Source organism: Lagopus leucura, unplaced genomic scaffold (assembly GCF_019238085.1).
Source record: "Lagopus leucura isolate 7727_CA_CO unplaced genomic scaffold, USGS_WTPT01 Super-Scaffold_100002, whole genome shotgun sequence".
NCBI classification, from domain to species: Eukaryota; Metazoa; Chordata; class Aves; order Galliformes; family Phasianidae; genus Lagopus; species Lagopus leucura.
The window spans coordinates 37,343,994-37,360,212 of record NW_024962263.1 but is presented as its reverse complement, the minus strand read 5'-3'; the positions used below and the strand labels follow the sequence as shown (position 1 = coordinate 37,360,212).

Below are 16,219 nucleotides of genomic sequence, written 5' to 3'. Positions count from 1 at the left end.
AATGATTTTGATACCTTTTGTTTGAATAGAATCCTCTGTAGTTGTAGAAAAGTTTAATGGATTTATAAGACATGTAGAACTATCTATCCTGACAAACAAGTGAAGTTCTCAACAATTTTTTTATATTTTTTTTATATTTTTCCTAGTCTTACAAGTTATTTTTTTCTCTGAACACTGGAAGATGAAGTAGTGGTGGTGAAATACTCTTAAATCCAAGAAGAATTTTGGCAGTAAGAATTTTTCAGAGTTTGTATTTTATTTAAAGGAGTTTGAACTGTCATAGTTATCTTGAGTTCCTGCATGACTAGACTCCAGGAGGGCATGTTTAGAAAGTGTATACTTAAAAACAGCAGTTCCTTTAAGCCTGAATGTCATTAGAGAATTCATGGAGAATATATTACCGTCTGAACAGGGAGTTGAGACAATACTCACAAGACGTAAGCTTGTAAATTGTAAGAGCTGAACTGAAAGTTTCTGTTGTGAAAACAGAGCTGATACTTACGAAAAAAAAAAAAAACCCTACCTGGATATAATGTAGCAGCTGAGCTACTTAAGAGATTTTTATCTTCCTTGTACTATAAAATGGTTTCAGATCCTCAACTCAATGGGTAGTACGGCTTCACATTGCACTGGCATTACCTGACTTTAGAAGCTAAGTACATGGAAAAACGAAAGGAAAATTGCTTTGCTGTGTTCTTCTTGTCGTTCTGCATGTCACTATAATTAGATTAATGTGAATTTAACTGAGTATACCATTAAATAATAGAAAATGATGAAGCTAATATCATAAAGCTGAGAGGGAACACAGAATATGTGCTGTTGGCTTAACACACACAGAGCATGTGAAGTTTTGGGAGGCGTCACAACAGTAAAGTTTAAATGGAATGATATAAGAAAATACTGTAAGCAAATGGTCCTTAAAAATTTTCTAAGACAATACTGAAGGAAACTTTGAAAATATTGTGTGTGATCTTTACATTCCTTCAAAATAAAGAATGGAAAATGAATTTGAAAGGACACAAATCAAGAACAAATATGAAGTTAAACATAAAACTGAACACAGGAGAATTTAAATAATTTTAAAACACTTCTGGAATATAATAAATTAGTGAATAATAACTGCTTTTATTATGTAAAATTTTTTTGTAAAATAAAGAGTCAGAGCTGAAAGATCAATTGCTATAGATAGTTACAAGAACAAGGGAAAAAAAGTAGCAAATACTTGTGTAGAATTTGCAATATTTATACTTCCTGAATATCCTTACTAAGAAGGAAAATAACAATAAGAACGCAGATGTCTATAACAAACGCTTTAAAGCAAAGCTTGTGTAGTATGTATGTTTTCACTGACGAATGCAGTGGACTGAGAACTAAGATCTATTCCTGTTTCTTTCTTTCTGAAGATAATAAATATATGTATTTCAAAACAAACCAAACTGGAGAACCATCTTGAGTCACTAAATGAGTTTTATAAGAGTTTTCAAGAACTGAAACTTAGATTAATTATCTATAAATCTTTGATACGTTTGTGCTCTACCTTTAAATGTAAGTAAGCAGATAAAATATTAGTCATTCCATTTAATGGGGAAAAAAAGGTTTTGGTGAGAGATGACTGACATTATCTATTCTGACTATTTCCCTTGGCTTGTGATGTTGACATTTCTGGAATTTTTGCTATAGGTTTTCTAAAATTAGATGATGGAAAAGGACAACTGTAATTCTTTTTAATACAAACAAATTTATTCTGTGGTAATGGTGGGAGAGAGTTCAACTTAAAAACTATCTTTTCTTAAAGATATATTAAAAATCATCATGAATGTCCCTATACTCTCTTAATTTAGTTCTGGTAGTCTTGGCTCAAGCTAGAGCATGGTAAGACTGAGCCAAAAACACCAAACATACTTCAGTACTCTGAGTAACTAATTACTTGTTGTTTCTTTTTGCCTGTGAGTGATGTCTAACTAATTTTCAAATGAACAGCTTCATTAATACAGTTAGTAAATTCTGCACTTGAATCAACTTGTTTACATGGAAGAATAACTGTTCCAGTACATGTAATAGGGGGTATTAAGCTCAGCTGGATTGTTATAAGGCTATCAGCACAATGCAGTCAAGCAGGACATAGTTTTGAAAGTGTGGTTCTACAATAATTGTTGAACAGAGCATTGTTATTCACCTGAAAATAGGCTTTCCCTCAAAAATGGCATAACTATGGTAGTTATAGCTGCAAATGTATGTCCCATGTGACTAATGGAGCACCATTAAGTTAGTCAAAAGGCTATATTTTTTTCTCTTTCCCTTCTGTACTGTACTTAAGTTCTGATTAAGTTCTGAATTTGGCTGGCTTTGATCTAAATTCTGCCCCTTACTGTTGTAAATATCTCTTCCTCCTCCATCCTACAGACTTTATTTCACTCTGTCCTGATGTTTTTGTTGTTTCTTGTTAAAATAGTCTGTTTATTTTAATTTTTCTGAAGTGATAATCCCTTTTCTTGATCAACTGGCAGTACTGTGCCTGGGGCACCAGTGTTCAGTTAACGCTACTGCAAGGCACACTGCTCATTCATATTCAGTGAGCTGTCAACCAGAATCCCCATATCCCTTCCTGCAGTACTACTTTTCAGCATTTCAGTGCACCCTCAGCAATTTGCAGATGACACCAAACTGTGTGGTGCAGTCAACATGCCCAAGAGATGAGGTGCCATCTAGAGAGACCTAGACAAGCTTAAGCAGTTGGTCTGGATGAATCTCGTGGGGTTCAGCATAGCCCAGATGTGGTGGAAGTCCTGACTCTGTAGACATTCAAGGTCAGGTTGGAGCAGGTTCTGAGCAACTTTATCTGTCAGTAGGTGCCTCTGTTCATTGCAGGAGGAGAGTTGGACTAGGTGACCTTTAAGGGTCCATTCCGACTCAAATAGTTCTGTGATTCTATGATCATGGTCTATATGTAGATCCAGGATTGCTCCATCTGAGGTACAGAATCCAGCATTTGCTCTTATTAAACCTCATGTGGTTGGTGATTGCTTAGCCCTGTAATTTGTCAAAATCTCTTTAAAAAGTTTCTCTATTCTTGAAGGAGTCAATAGCTTCTCCCAAATTAAAATACAAGCTTTCAGATGGGATATCTGGTTGTCCTACACACTTCCCAGTATGGCAGGTTGTGTTTTAAGCCATTTGTGTGACTGCTCAGAAGATTGTTGTGTGGTTTTTTTTGTGCATGTGTTTCTTTTTTAAAGAGAATCGCCTGTTTAAGGGTAATGTATCAAATGTTCTGATAAGGAAAGTACACAATTTCCTCTTCAAAAGAGGCAAAGATCCGAGGTCCTGACTATTTGCAGTGATTAAGTCCAGTGACTCAGATTTTAACAGGTATTGTACCAAACTCTTCCCTTTGACTGTAGTGAGACTGTACAATTTGAACAGATGACAGAATTTGCCTTGTGTTACTCCAGCCTTGTTTCAAATTGTATGATTGCATTCTGTATAATTGTATTTTCCTTCTGTTTTCAGTTCAGCTCAATATTTATTATTTCCTTACCTTTTTATGCAGCCTTTGTATTTAAGGAGTCTGTAATTTTGTTATATGCCTTGTATGGGTAATACTTTTCTTGAGTTAAAACAATGGTTTTATCTATAGCAATGTATCATACTCATTCGTATTAGACTAAGAATCCATTTGAACACAACAGAAAAAACTACGGTCTTGAGGATCTTAGAGTACCAACTTTTCAACTTTTCTGCCAATTTATACTTGTAAAATTCTTCACATCCTATTAACATCATCCTTTACTGTAAATAGTGGAGTAGAATCCTGGCAAAGGTCCAAGTTTAACTTTTGTATTTAGTTGATGTAATCAACATCTGTATCATTCTACATGGGATTTCACAGAGATACTGAGAGAGACTACATACCATCCCTTGCAGATGAAGAGTTATTGTCGAGCTATATGCAGCATATTCATTGAACACTTTTATCTGAATCTGCTCAGAAATTCAAAACATAAATTCAGGGATTTCAGAGGTCATGATTAGAAAAGATACGTATCTTTACCCTTCTTACTTACTCCACTTTTAAAGAGCTTTATTCTCTTGACTGTCTTACTGGGACTAAACCATCTACCTGGGGCATGTTTTGTTGTTTCTTAGGGACTATGCGAAGATGGCTCATTTTTGTGCATTTTGCTCACAATACGCCTTCTGTAATGACAGAAGGTAATGTTATTCCAGAGTGAATACAGCTCATGGGAAATGAAGCATGCTTTGAAGGAAACAAGCTATCGGATGTATTTTGCACTTCCTGTGTACGTTATATGTAGGAGGAGCACTCTTGTACAGTGAAAACTAATGAAGAGGGAATTGACTGACTTCTTCCACCAGTATGTTAATAGCTGTCACTAGTTATTGTTAGTAGCATTCATGCAGACTTGATCAGACAGATGAATCACCATACTAAGTCTTGGAAAGTAATTTGAGAAATGAAGAAGGCATGTATGACATTTTAAGCTGAAGTTCTGCCTATTACCTATAAATGTGAAATTTGAGGACTTTGAAATGGTTACCCTTGGTTGAATTTGTGCTGTTTCCAGTTTGAGCTGGTAAATTTTGTACCATACTGATATGACAGAAATCGTTGTGAATGCTTTTACAGGCAAACAATTTTCTTTGTTTTAAATCTAGTTTGCCAATACTTACTGTATTTGTTTCCCCTTTAAATGAACTATTTTCACTTTTCTCAAAGAAGTACTAAATAGTCCAAACTCTCTCCCATTCAGAAGCTTCCTTGTTATTTTATTTTGATTCTAGAAAACAGAAACTATTCTTTTCTCCTTATTACCATCACTCCATCACTGAACATCTTCTGGTTTGGTTGTTTGGTGGTTTTTTTTTTCAGTCTCTTGTAGAAAACTTCTGTTTTTGTAATGTTACTAGCATGCTTGTCAGTGTTGTTTCTGGCAAGTACTGATGATGAACCTTAAGATTTAATTTCCACATGAAAATGTTGTTGTGAACTAGTCCACAACTCATTAAGAGAAAGTCATTAATACTTCTGTGCATAAATGACACATACAGTTAACACATAATCAACCTCTATCCTTCCTTCCCCCTAACCTCAATTTCCATGCACATATTCAAGTTTGGACCAGATGTAAAAATGAGAGTGCTCTTCTCTTGGAAATGAAGCCTGATAAAACTGCAATATCTTGTAAATGACTTAAAGAATTCTGTGTGCTTTCTGCTTGTAGGCAGAAAAATTTCAAAGATCAGCAACAAGGAAATGATGTTCATTCTTTGTATTCTAAATGGACCTAAAAGCTAGTACTCCTTATCCTGAATTATGTACATTGAACACAACAGAAAGTTTTGCTTCCCATCCATTTTTACATCCCCTGTTAAGTTCAGTTCTTGTATGTTTTTGTTTCACTTTTTATAATTGAGTACAATTTCACAAATAATTTGAATGGTAATCCTTAGATTTCCTCTAGGTCTTACGTCTTTTCCTTATTTCCAAACAGTGGGGGAAAAAAAAAAAGCCTGTTTTATCTCATTCTGACAATGTTCAATCGGCTTCAATTAATTCTATTTAGGAAGCATGTAACTTGCAACACGTGCTGCCGATGAGGCTGAGCTCACTCAAAAAGGATAAAGTTATTGGTGAATGCACTCTCAACTGATGATCTAACATTATCGTAGGTATTTTACCTTTTCTTTGTTGTTGGTGATGGTCCATAATATATGAATTTTTGGTTTCTTTTTCAATTCATCTTTAAGATCAGTTCCTATGATTCAGTTCAGCAACCAAAATGACAGGACATTGCTGTGGATATTGTTACGAGAGATGATACTACTATCATCTGACAGAAGTCAGCTACCAATATAGAAAAATATAGCAAGTTTGTGATGTCTTTTCTATGTTCCATATTTCTTGTATTGGGAGTCCCAAGTCTGGATTCTAGATGAAACTTCACAAAAGCAGAGTAGAAGGGGACAACCATCTCCCTCTCCCTACTAGCAGCCTCTCATATATAGCCCAGTATACAGTTGGCCTTCCAGACTGTAAGAGCAAACTGCAGGCTCATGTCCAGCTATTTGTCCACTAGCATCCTCAAGTCCTCTGCAGGACAGCTCTCAAGGAGTTCTCCTGCCAGCCTGTATACATATTTGGGATTGCCCCAACACAAGAGCAACACCTTGCACTTGCCCTTTTTGAACCTCATTTGATTCAGGTGGGCCTATTTTCAAGCCTGTTCAGGTCCCTTTTCATAGTTTACCTCCCCTGTATTGTAACAACTGCACCACTCAGTTCAGTTTCAAAACAAACTTGCTGAGGGCATGCTCAGTCCCACTGTGTCATTGATAAAGATATTGAAGAGTGCTGTTCTAAAGACATACCCGGGGGGACAGCACTTGTGACCAAAATCCACCTGGACATGAAGTCATTGACAACAAGCTACTGACTGTGACCATTCAACCAACTATTTACCCACTGAATAGTCCACTCTTCAAATCCATCTTTTCAGTTTAGAGATAAAGGTGTGGTGTGGGACCCTGTCAAAGGCACTGAAGAAATCCAGTAGCCAAAATCAGTTACCCTTCCGTTGTTTACTGCTGTCACTCCTTTGAGTTTTTGGGGTTGTAGAAAACATTAATAAAATGTGAGAAAGCTGTAGCATTAACAGTATGTAGTAATCTAGGGGAGATCTTTTTGTGTCTCATTAATCTTGAGTTTAAAATCAAATCAAAGTTAATTTAAAATACATAATCAGAAGACTCTGCCTAACATCCTTGAAACTGGTCAGCCTTGATCTTGAGCTGCTTTTTTTCTTTGGACAACAAATTTGTCTGTTACCCATGGGTAATTTTGGAGCACACTAGTTATGTTCTGATCAAGTTAAAAAGAAGGATAGCTTTGTGAAAGAGGACCATAGGTTATCTTTTAGCATGTGATAATTTGATGTACATGCTTCACAGGGAGATAGGAAACAACAAGATTTCAGATCTCTAATTTTACAGTTAAATGGATGATGTATATCAGTCTCTAACAGCTTGTAAGAGCTGATAACATTATAGAACAACCTATGTGCTGACATTTGCTGCTTGTTCTGAAGCAGTCAGGTGTTAACTATTCTTCTGCAAAATAGAGATGAGGGAATCAGGGGACTGGAATTAGAATCCAAGCTGACTTCAGACATAGATAATCTACTTGTACTTTCAGAGAAGTACAGATTAAAGGCAAAAAGATGCGATCAAATTATCTTTGGGGATATGTTAAATCCTATTTTTTGTACTGTTATACAAACTGTCAATTAAATTTTGAAATGAAACCTGGAGAAATAAATGTCTAAACATATCAGTGTTGAGATTAGAGATGTAGTATTATAGAAAATGGATGTGTGGTACTGGTCATAGTGGCATCCCTTGGAAATGCTCTTAAATTATCTTGGACAAAAATGACATAATGTTAACCATTGTGAAATAATGCAGAATATGAAACGCTGATTCCTTTTCTACTTTGATTTAGAATTTAATCAGAATTTTTAAAGAGTACTGTTATGCTCACTGAGTGATTCAGAACTTTTTCTGAGCCATAATATCAATTGTGTCATTAAAAGCTTTAAAATCTTAAGTTATTCAGTATTACCATTATGGATATAAATACACGTGAACATACTCTGAATTATTTTTGGAAATATAAATGCAGGCTTTTGACTTTGTGGTCTGTGCCTTTTAGAAACTTAATTGCTAGTATATGTTTGCTTCTCCTTTTGAGACTGTTCTCTTTTTTTGAGAGCAAAAATATATGCCTCTGTCCATCAACTCCTTCCTTTAAAGTACACAAAGTCATGGGACACTGGAATGAGCTCAAAATTACAACATTTTTCATGAAGCCTTTGCAGAAGTTTTGTTCTTGCATCAGTTGCTTATATATCAAAAACAGAAAAAAAAAAAAAATAAAAAAAAATCATACACAGCATGTTTCTAAGCCATCTCTGTTTGTGTTGCTTTTCCATAATAGTGATATGTAATTAACTGACAGCGGCACACAAACTGGAGAAATACACTAAGATAAAGAACTGTCCTTGTTTCTGCTTAGAAGGAAAGTCTTATGTGATGTCTTGTTCATAAAGTGTCACATAAATTTTTAATGGAAGAATTTCATGGTAGCTAAGAAAATTATATTTGTGTATATCCTAAACATGGACTACAATATGCATGAAATAAAATCAGGATAAATTTTGTTCAAGGCATGCAAAGCAGAATACTACTCTTTGTATTTAAATATTTTAAAAAGTAACAGATAAGCACATGCATAGAACAGTTTCAAAAATTATTTTTTGCTATTTGCATTTATTGCATTATAACCTCAATCTAGAAATGAGTATTTAAAAAATCTGTTTTGTGGTTGTTTTTTTTTTTTTTTTTTTTTTTTTTCCAGCCTGATGGTTTGCCACATTGGATTCTAAAGCTTACAACAGTGCCATTTTACAGACCAGTTCCCTTAGATTATGTGAGTGCTACTGCTCTCATTTACTGTTCTAATGATTAGATTAGCATTTGGGTATTGTAATTCTCTGCCACAGACTTTGCAGTAGAGCAATTCTTCTCTGGACCTGTTTTCCCCCTTCCATATTTTCATAGAATCGCAGAGTGGGTTGCATTGTAAGATACCACAAGAATCATCAAGTTCAAATACCCTTGTCAAAGGAAGGGCTACCAATCTCCAGATCTGGTACCAGACCAGGTTGCCCAGAGTTGGAAGGGACCTCAAGGATCATGAATCTTCAACCTCCCTGCCACATGCAGGGCCACCAACCTCCCCATTTAATACTAGACCAGGCTGCCCAGGGCCCATCCAACCTGGCCTTGAACACCTCCAGGGATGGGGCACCCACAACCTTTCTGGGCAGCCTGTGCCAGCACCTCACCTCTCTCTCTTTGAAGAACTTCCCCTGACATCCATTCTAGACCTTCCCTCCTTGAGCTTAAAATGATTCCCCCCTGTCCTATCACTTTTCTCTTTGTTTTTTTTTTTTTTGTTTTTTTTTGTTTGTTTGTTTGTTTGTTTCTTGTCTTTATGCTATAAAGTGCCCCTCATTCTATACTCGATAATATCTTGAACAGCTGAGTTTTAAATTCAACAGTAATTCCCATCACGAAAAGTTAAATCTTGGGTCTGTTCAAGTTGTATTACAAAGTATTTTATTTGAATGGAATAGATCTTGTGCCATTGCTGTATGTGGGCCATTTGGAGATAAGGGACAAAAGATTTTAACAAAATCCTAGCATATCTTGCTTTTTATCTTGATTAGTATACTTACGCAATTATACTTACTTAAACTGCTTATACATGTAAATCTTCAACTAAACTAGCACATTTTAGGTGTTTCTTCTCCTTCTAACTTATCCTCTGGCTTTGTAGTATGGATTATCTTAGTGTTGCTTGTGTGAGGTGGACTTTGGTTAGCAAGGAGACCCGCTGTGTTTGAATACCAAATTTTCCATGAGTTTAGGAAGAATAAATGTTGGCTCAGTAATATTAGAAAATTATATAGGGGCTCTATTATATAGTTTTTTTCTATTGCTAAATTTGTATCTTCTTTCTTTACTATAACCCTACTCACCTGATTAAAAAAAATAATCCTTTAAAATTTAGATTTCTTTTTCACTGATAAAAGGTAGAAACTTGCCCTGTAACATAAATGAAGATAGGTATCAATGATTTGTGGTGCTTTATAGTCTTAGTAACTTTCCAAAGTATTTTTGATTCACCAGGAAGGACAATAACAATAGTTATCCTTTTTTTTTTTTTTTTTTTTTTTTTTTTCTGGTAAATAAAGTAAATTAAATCATAAATATAATTTTTTTATCCTTCAGGAATCTGCTTTGTGATTCTGTTGTTCATATGACTTATCACAGCAAGGTCAGAGAGGAGACTGTGTATCCCTCCAGGCATTTTATCTCATTTTAGGAATGGAAGCTGATAATAAATCATCTAGAGACACTTTTATACCCATTTTCTCATTAAGGTACTGTTCTGCCAGCTAGCCCATTTTTTAATAGCCAGTCATTTATATATTTTTAAGCATGTTCTAAAATATTTTTCTTCCTTGAGCTCAGGGTCAGATTCCATGAAATGCACCTGCTATCACTGACTGGTGTGCTGCTGCTTCATCTGGGAGATAACTGGACTTCAGGATAATTTACTGTTATCATTTGATGTACTCTTACGGTAGTGTTGCTCCTGTATCTTTGCATGTTTTAGTTTTAGCTTTTGAAGCTCTGCCCATACAGCTGTTTGAATAGTGCTGTGTTTAATATGGACCGTACAGAAGTGGTTCAGCTTCCTGTATTCTACAGTCTTTTTATTCCTACTTACGTGTAATAAGTGTAGTTAACAAATTGTTTTTACTTTTTAAATTTTTTCCAGCTTTATTGATAGAATTTGTTGGGAAGAGTGCATAAAGTAGATGACTTTATGTCTACAGACTAAGTTCTTTGCATCATGAATGAATTAAAATAAAAATCAGATTTAATCAAGCCTCATGAATGAATAATCAAGTTGTACATTAGATCTCAATTACTATTTCTAAAATATAACAAAATGATTTGAAATCATGTTGCAGTGATGCAGCACTTATATTAGCATTACTTAGACTACTCTTATTATTACTCTTAATTTCTTTTATTATTTCATATCTTTTGTACTTCAGTGTTTACATATAAATTTGTTAGCAGAATTGCTGACCAGCAAAACTAGCACCGGTGCTGGTGCTTTCATCAATACATCCATCAAAAACAATAAGGAAACCCAGAGATGTTACTTGATTTTAGTTATCATATATATATATATTTAGCTATTATATCATATATATATATATATATATCTTATATATATATATATTTAGTTTTATTTATATATATTTGTATATATTTATTATATATGCATACACTTCTCTAGGCAAAGATTGCTAATGGCATAATGTCACGGTTTTGGTGTGGGTGCTTAGAAACAAAAGTTAGGGTCATACAACATTTCCACCATGACTATTTCCCTCAAATACTGGATACCCTTTTCAACTGTATCCCGCCTTTTCATCACAGGCTTCAAGCATCTTTGAAGGGATACCTTTCCTTCACAGCTATTAACATTCATTTCCAGAGGGTAGCAGCCCCATCCAAACATCTACTAATCCCTCTGTCATTAGCTGGATCTCTGGCAATGCCTCCTAGTTGCTGAGCTCCATTACCATTTAGAGACAAGCTACTGGCCCCGCTGTCCCAGCAGTGAAGCAACCAGAAAACAAGAGTTTCATTCGGGCGCCGTGTAAACTCCTTTCTTGAGCCTTGGATTTCAGTCATCTTCAGAGGCCAATGAGTAGTAATAGAGATTTCCTCTTCGTCACTCTCTTCTGCATGTCTCTTAGTTTTTTCTTTTCCCTTCCCCAGTGATGGTGGTTTTGAGGAGGGCCCTTCACCTGGATCTTCCTCTACTTCCTCCTCTGCATCTTTTTTCTGTTCTAGATGCAAAGACGCTCTTTTCCATTTCTTGCCTTTCACAGGGGCAACTGATATTGTTAATGGTGTCTCCTGTGATTTGACTTGGAGATTTTCCCCTTTGGCTTGAACCTCAGATTGGAAACTCTCTTTCTCCAGAATATTATTATATAGGGCACAGTGAGCACAAGCCAAACCCCAAATAAGTTGTACCTCCTTAGATCTATGTAAGCTGCACCATCCCTGACTCAAATACTGGCTTAGTTTCTTGGGATCCCACAGGTGTTCAAGAGTAAAATCCCATGACATTGAGGGTCCCCATGGTTCTAGGATTTTTCCTAAACCTCTCCATATTCTCTGCCAGTCAGCATTCTCTCGTTTTGGAGGAGACTCCTTCCACATACTGCGAATGCATAGGAGTACATTCAGGGAGATTGATAACATGCACAGGGGTATGCTCACAAACATGAACATTAACTCAGTATTTGAAAAATTGGTGACAAACTGAGAACAAAGCCTGGAAACTCGTCTGAACATCACATTGTTTGTAAAATAAGCTATTCCGTTTGGGTTGTAAGTGTCAAAATTCAGATCATACCACATTGCATATAAGTACCATGCAGGTGTCTCCATCAGAACCCTTATTTGGTTATGTATGAGAACAATTCCACAAAGAGAAATCATAACATTGATAATTGGCTAATAAGTTGTGAGGAGCATGATGGCTTTTAATCCCTTACACAGCGCCCCCATGATAAAGAGTGAGTTCATCACTGATAGCTGCTAAAGAGGGGTCAGTGAATGGAAGCTGATGAGAGGAGGGAAAAAAAAAATAAAAAAAAAATGGAAAAGCACTGCCCAGACAAACTATTGCTCAAAGTTTACAAATATCCCAGAATACTTGTAGCACACCTGGCCTTTCAAGATCAAGTTTCTCAGCACGGAATACTGAACTACTGATAAAATTCCCTAATGAAGCTCTCTAAGAACAGAGAAAGAGATTCATTCTAAAAGATAAAAAGCAGTTAATGCCCACGTTCTCCACCAAAAAATTGTCATAGAGTTAACAATCTATGCTGTGACAGGATAAGCAGGAGGAAGATATGAATGTTTTTGGTTTTTTTTCTATTTTTTTCCCCCAAAACTGTTTACTGAACACCTGTAACATTCTGTCTGAGAAAAGAAATACAGAAACTCTTAGTGAAATATGAAGTGAGTCTACAGGGTGCCCATCCTATCCAAATCACTGAAGACTTTTGGAAACTGTTTTTTCTCAGTGACTTTTTCCATTAACCATTAAAAAAGTCAGTGCTTTAACTTTGAATTTTTTGCAGAGTTTTCATTCCTAGTTTTCTTATAATAGGTCTTTTGATGAGAAATACCAATTAGGTCTTTCTATGGTGATGAACTTTTCTTCTCTAAAATTCTTCACTCTAATTTGCATTAGACTAGTCCAATTTGTACCAAACTGAAGTATTTTATTTAACAGATTTACTCCTGATCTTTATTAGTAAGAAAATTATGCAACATCTGATATGCTTGGTTTTTTGTTTGTTTTGTTGTTGTTGTTTTCTGAATATATTCGGGGAAAAGAAGGAACAGACTTTTGAAATGTCTTACCCATTTCTGTTTATTTACATTTACTTCTTATTTTATTTACTTCTTATGGGACAGAATCAAAAATTCCAGCCTCTTCGATGAATAGAACTAGCCTGAGGTTTCTGCCAAATATTGCCCTCATTTTTTTAATCTGTGCACTATGAAATCAAACTTCCGACACAATCTATCAATGTTAGTTAATTTTACTAAAACATTTATTTTACAGCTTAGAGTTCCATTACATGGAAAATACAGTTAAACTCAAGAACATACAAACAAACAAAAAATCCTCAACAAAACAAAAATGGAGAGGTACTTGAACCTAGATCTTCTAAAACTTGAGTTCTAACCTCCAAAATAATTTATCTGCATGTTATGTATCCAACAGCTGACTTTCTCGGCCTACCTAAAAGTAGTATATATTTTCCAAACCTTGAAAGGCAATGAATGTTGCCAAGGTAATATTGCTCAAGGTAAGAAGTCTGAATCCAAAAGACTTATGTATTTTATGGTATCCTTTTGTAAATTATAGATGACAGGGAAAAAAATCCTGTTCACAACAGAACTCTTCAGAATTAATATTTCCTTCTGCAAGGATTTATTCTGATTTTTGTGACTTCGTGGATTATCTATCTATTCTATTTATTATTATCTATACTTCTATTTATTAGCTTTTCCCAATTCATGTGTATTTCCTATTTTTAGTGGTTCTTTGTAATGACTACCCGATTGATCTAAAAGGATAATATTGAGTTACATAATGTTTTCAGTGTATTTTAGAGTGTTATTTCATTCCAAGGATAAAAAAGTGTTTTTACCTTAGAAAACATTATTTCTTTGCACTTTGTTATTGCATTTAATTTATTAATGTTTTGGGTTTTTGTTTGTTCTGTTGTGGATTTTTTCATTCCTCATTTATAGTGGAGATTTCTGCTTTAGAATTATTACATGCATTTTTTTATTGCATTCTATTTTTATGATATTCTTCATAGAATATTAGATGCTGTATTCTTAATTGCTAAGAGAGCTTTAGATCATGCTGTTGTAGCTTTCCAATCTCAAGTTTTGGAGATTATTTTATGTAAATCTACTTATTGTAGAGCCAATGTTTCTTTGCCCTCTATAGCATAACAATTTAAATATAAAACTGCTGTAAGTTCATGCTGTTCCTACTTTTGCATTTCAGACTTCCAAGTTCAATATCCGTTCTGTACAATACAGATTGATTATCCATATTTTCTGCTTTTCTTTGGGCAAGAAAGCAGTGTTTCCAAAAAAACTGGATTTTAGTCTCATTATTCAAACACATCAATTCAGTATTTCACTGATAAATTACTTTCGCTTTTGTCTCTCTTATGAGCGTGAAGTGTTTCTAAGCACTTTGAGAGCCTTGTCTATTTCAAGTATAATGCTTTATGACTGTAGAAGTTTTAGTTGCACATCACTTTGTTTGAACCTCTGTATTTTGCTATTGTTATTAAAATAGACTTGGTTATTGGTATTTTCTTTTTCTGGAGAGACTATTTCATCACATATTCAAAATTCTATTGGGCTTTTATAATAAACTAATTGGATCCAAAGTACTTTTGAACAACCTAGAACTAAAAGTCCGTTCTAGGATCATGGTTCAACAGTAATCTAGTACATGAGGATGCAAAAAATACCAATTTATGTCTTCTCAGCCTTTTGCCTTGGCTTTGTTCTCGAACGTATGCATGTTCTTCTTTCAGAAACCATACATGTGAGCATGTATTTGTTCTCATCTTTTGACAGTGAGAAGAAAACTGATTCCTTCATTTTATTTATATACTCATATTTTTTTCTTTTCTTTTCTTTTCTTTTTCTATTTCTTTTCTGTATCTTCATGGTAGTAACAAAATTGTTCTTTATGGTAGAAAAGGTAACATGAAATAATGTCTGCACTGAAGTTAACCTCTTTTTTTGTGTGTGTATAAATCTATAAAATAATAGAACTTAATGACTTTTTATTCTTCTTATTTTTATTTTTTATTCTCAGCAGGAAACCTAAGGCTAGTATTTTATCCCAAATACCATCTATCGTATTATATATTTATTGAGTATAAGTATTTCTGATTTTTTTTTTTCCGCATATACTTTAACTGTTATGTTATGTGACTACTGTGTTTTATCTGTTTTTCAATCCTGCTGTGGCTAATAATGGCATAGGTCTTGATCCTCCTACTTAAACTCAGACAGAAGAGAAGAAAAAATTATCGTAATGTTTGATTAAATGTTATATATTTAATAATCTTCATTATAAACTGGTAATGTTTTGGTTATCTTTTCCTTCTATTAATTATCAAGAGGAGAAATTGGCACTAAGTTTACATGGGGTTAGTGATCTAGAAAACAATTTATATATTATTTTATCAATTTATAATTTAAATTGATCAATTTATCAATTTATCAAGTTAAAATATTTTATCAAGGATTTTAGTTGACTAATGATAGGTTTAAAAAAAAAAAAAAAGAGGAAAACCTTAAAAAACAAATATATTTTCAGCAAATATTATGTGTTAAAGATCTGTTCTCCTTTCTGGTTTATTTGCTGAGTTACATAACACCAGAATTATGTGTTCTGTTTTATTAATTCATAAAACTATTCATTTCATTTTCCATTTTTCTTTCTTGGTATGTATTTATACTTCGGTTCCCTTTAACAGAAATCCATATTTCCCTTCATTTGTAGTCCTAAACATTAAAATATTCATTCTATGCTTCTTGATTCTGTGGTAGTATCATCATACTTTATATTGGACTTTTCTGTAGCATGTATTTTCTTGTGCTTTTTCTACTATATGGCATCTTCGCTGCTTGCTTATCAAGGGGAAGAAATATTTTTTTGTAGCTGCTATCCTACTAATTCCATTTATACTTTGCTGTATATTGCTATAAAAATTTATGTATAGTAATTAGCGTTGTTTAGTTTTATTAGAGCATGCATCTGTTCCTGAAAATTAAGATCCTGTAGTTTTATTTTACTGTGTATTCTCATTATAATGACAATCCATTGCCATTTATTAGATTATTGTTTACTTCAAGACCTGAAACTGAGCAGTAGTCAGCAGAATCTGTATGCTCCCGTGTTCTTCTCATGCAGTCAAAA

The 16,219-nt window shown here is 34.3% G+C and overlaps 1 protein-coding gene across 5 annotated transcripts in view; it reads left to right on the top strand.

Moving 5' to 3' along the window:
• CCDC102B (coiled-coil domain containing 102B) overlaps nucleotides 1–16,219 on the top strand; it is a 119,740-nt gene that overhangs the window by 67,777 nt on the left and 35,744 nt on the right. Inside the window, exon 7 of one of the 5 annotated variants that reach the window (XM_042870130.1) lies at nucleotides 10,117–10,315. The exons of the other annotated variants lie outside the window; for them this stretch is intronic. Coding sequence (XP_042726064.1) covers nucleotides 10,117–10,131 — 15 coding nt within the window. The 3' untranslated portion in view covers nucleotides 10,132–10,315. Of the gene's footprint in view, nucleotides 1–10,116; nucleotides 10,316–16,219 lie in introns of those variants that run through there. 5 annotated transcript variants of the gene reach the window in all.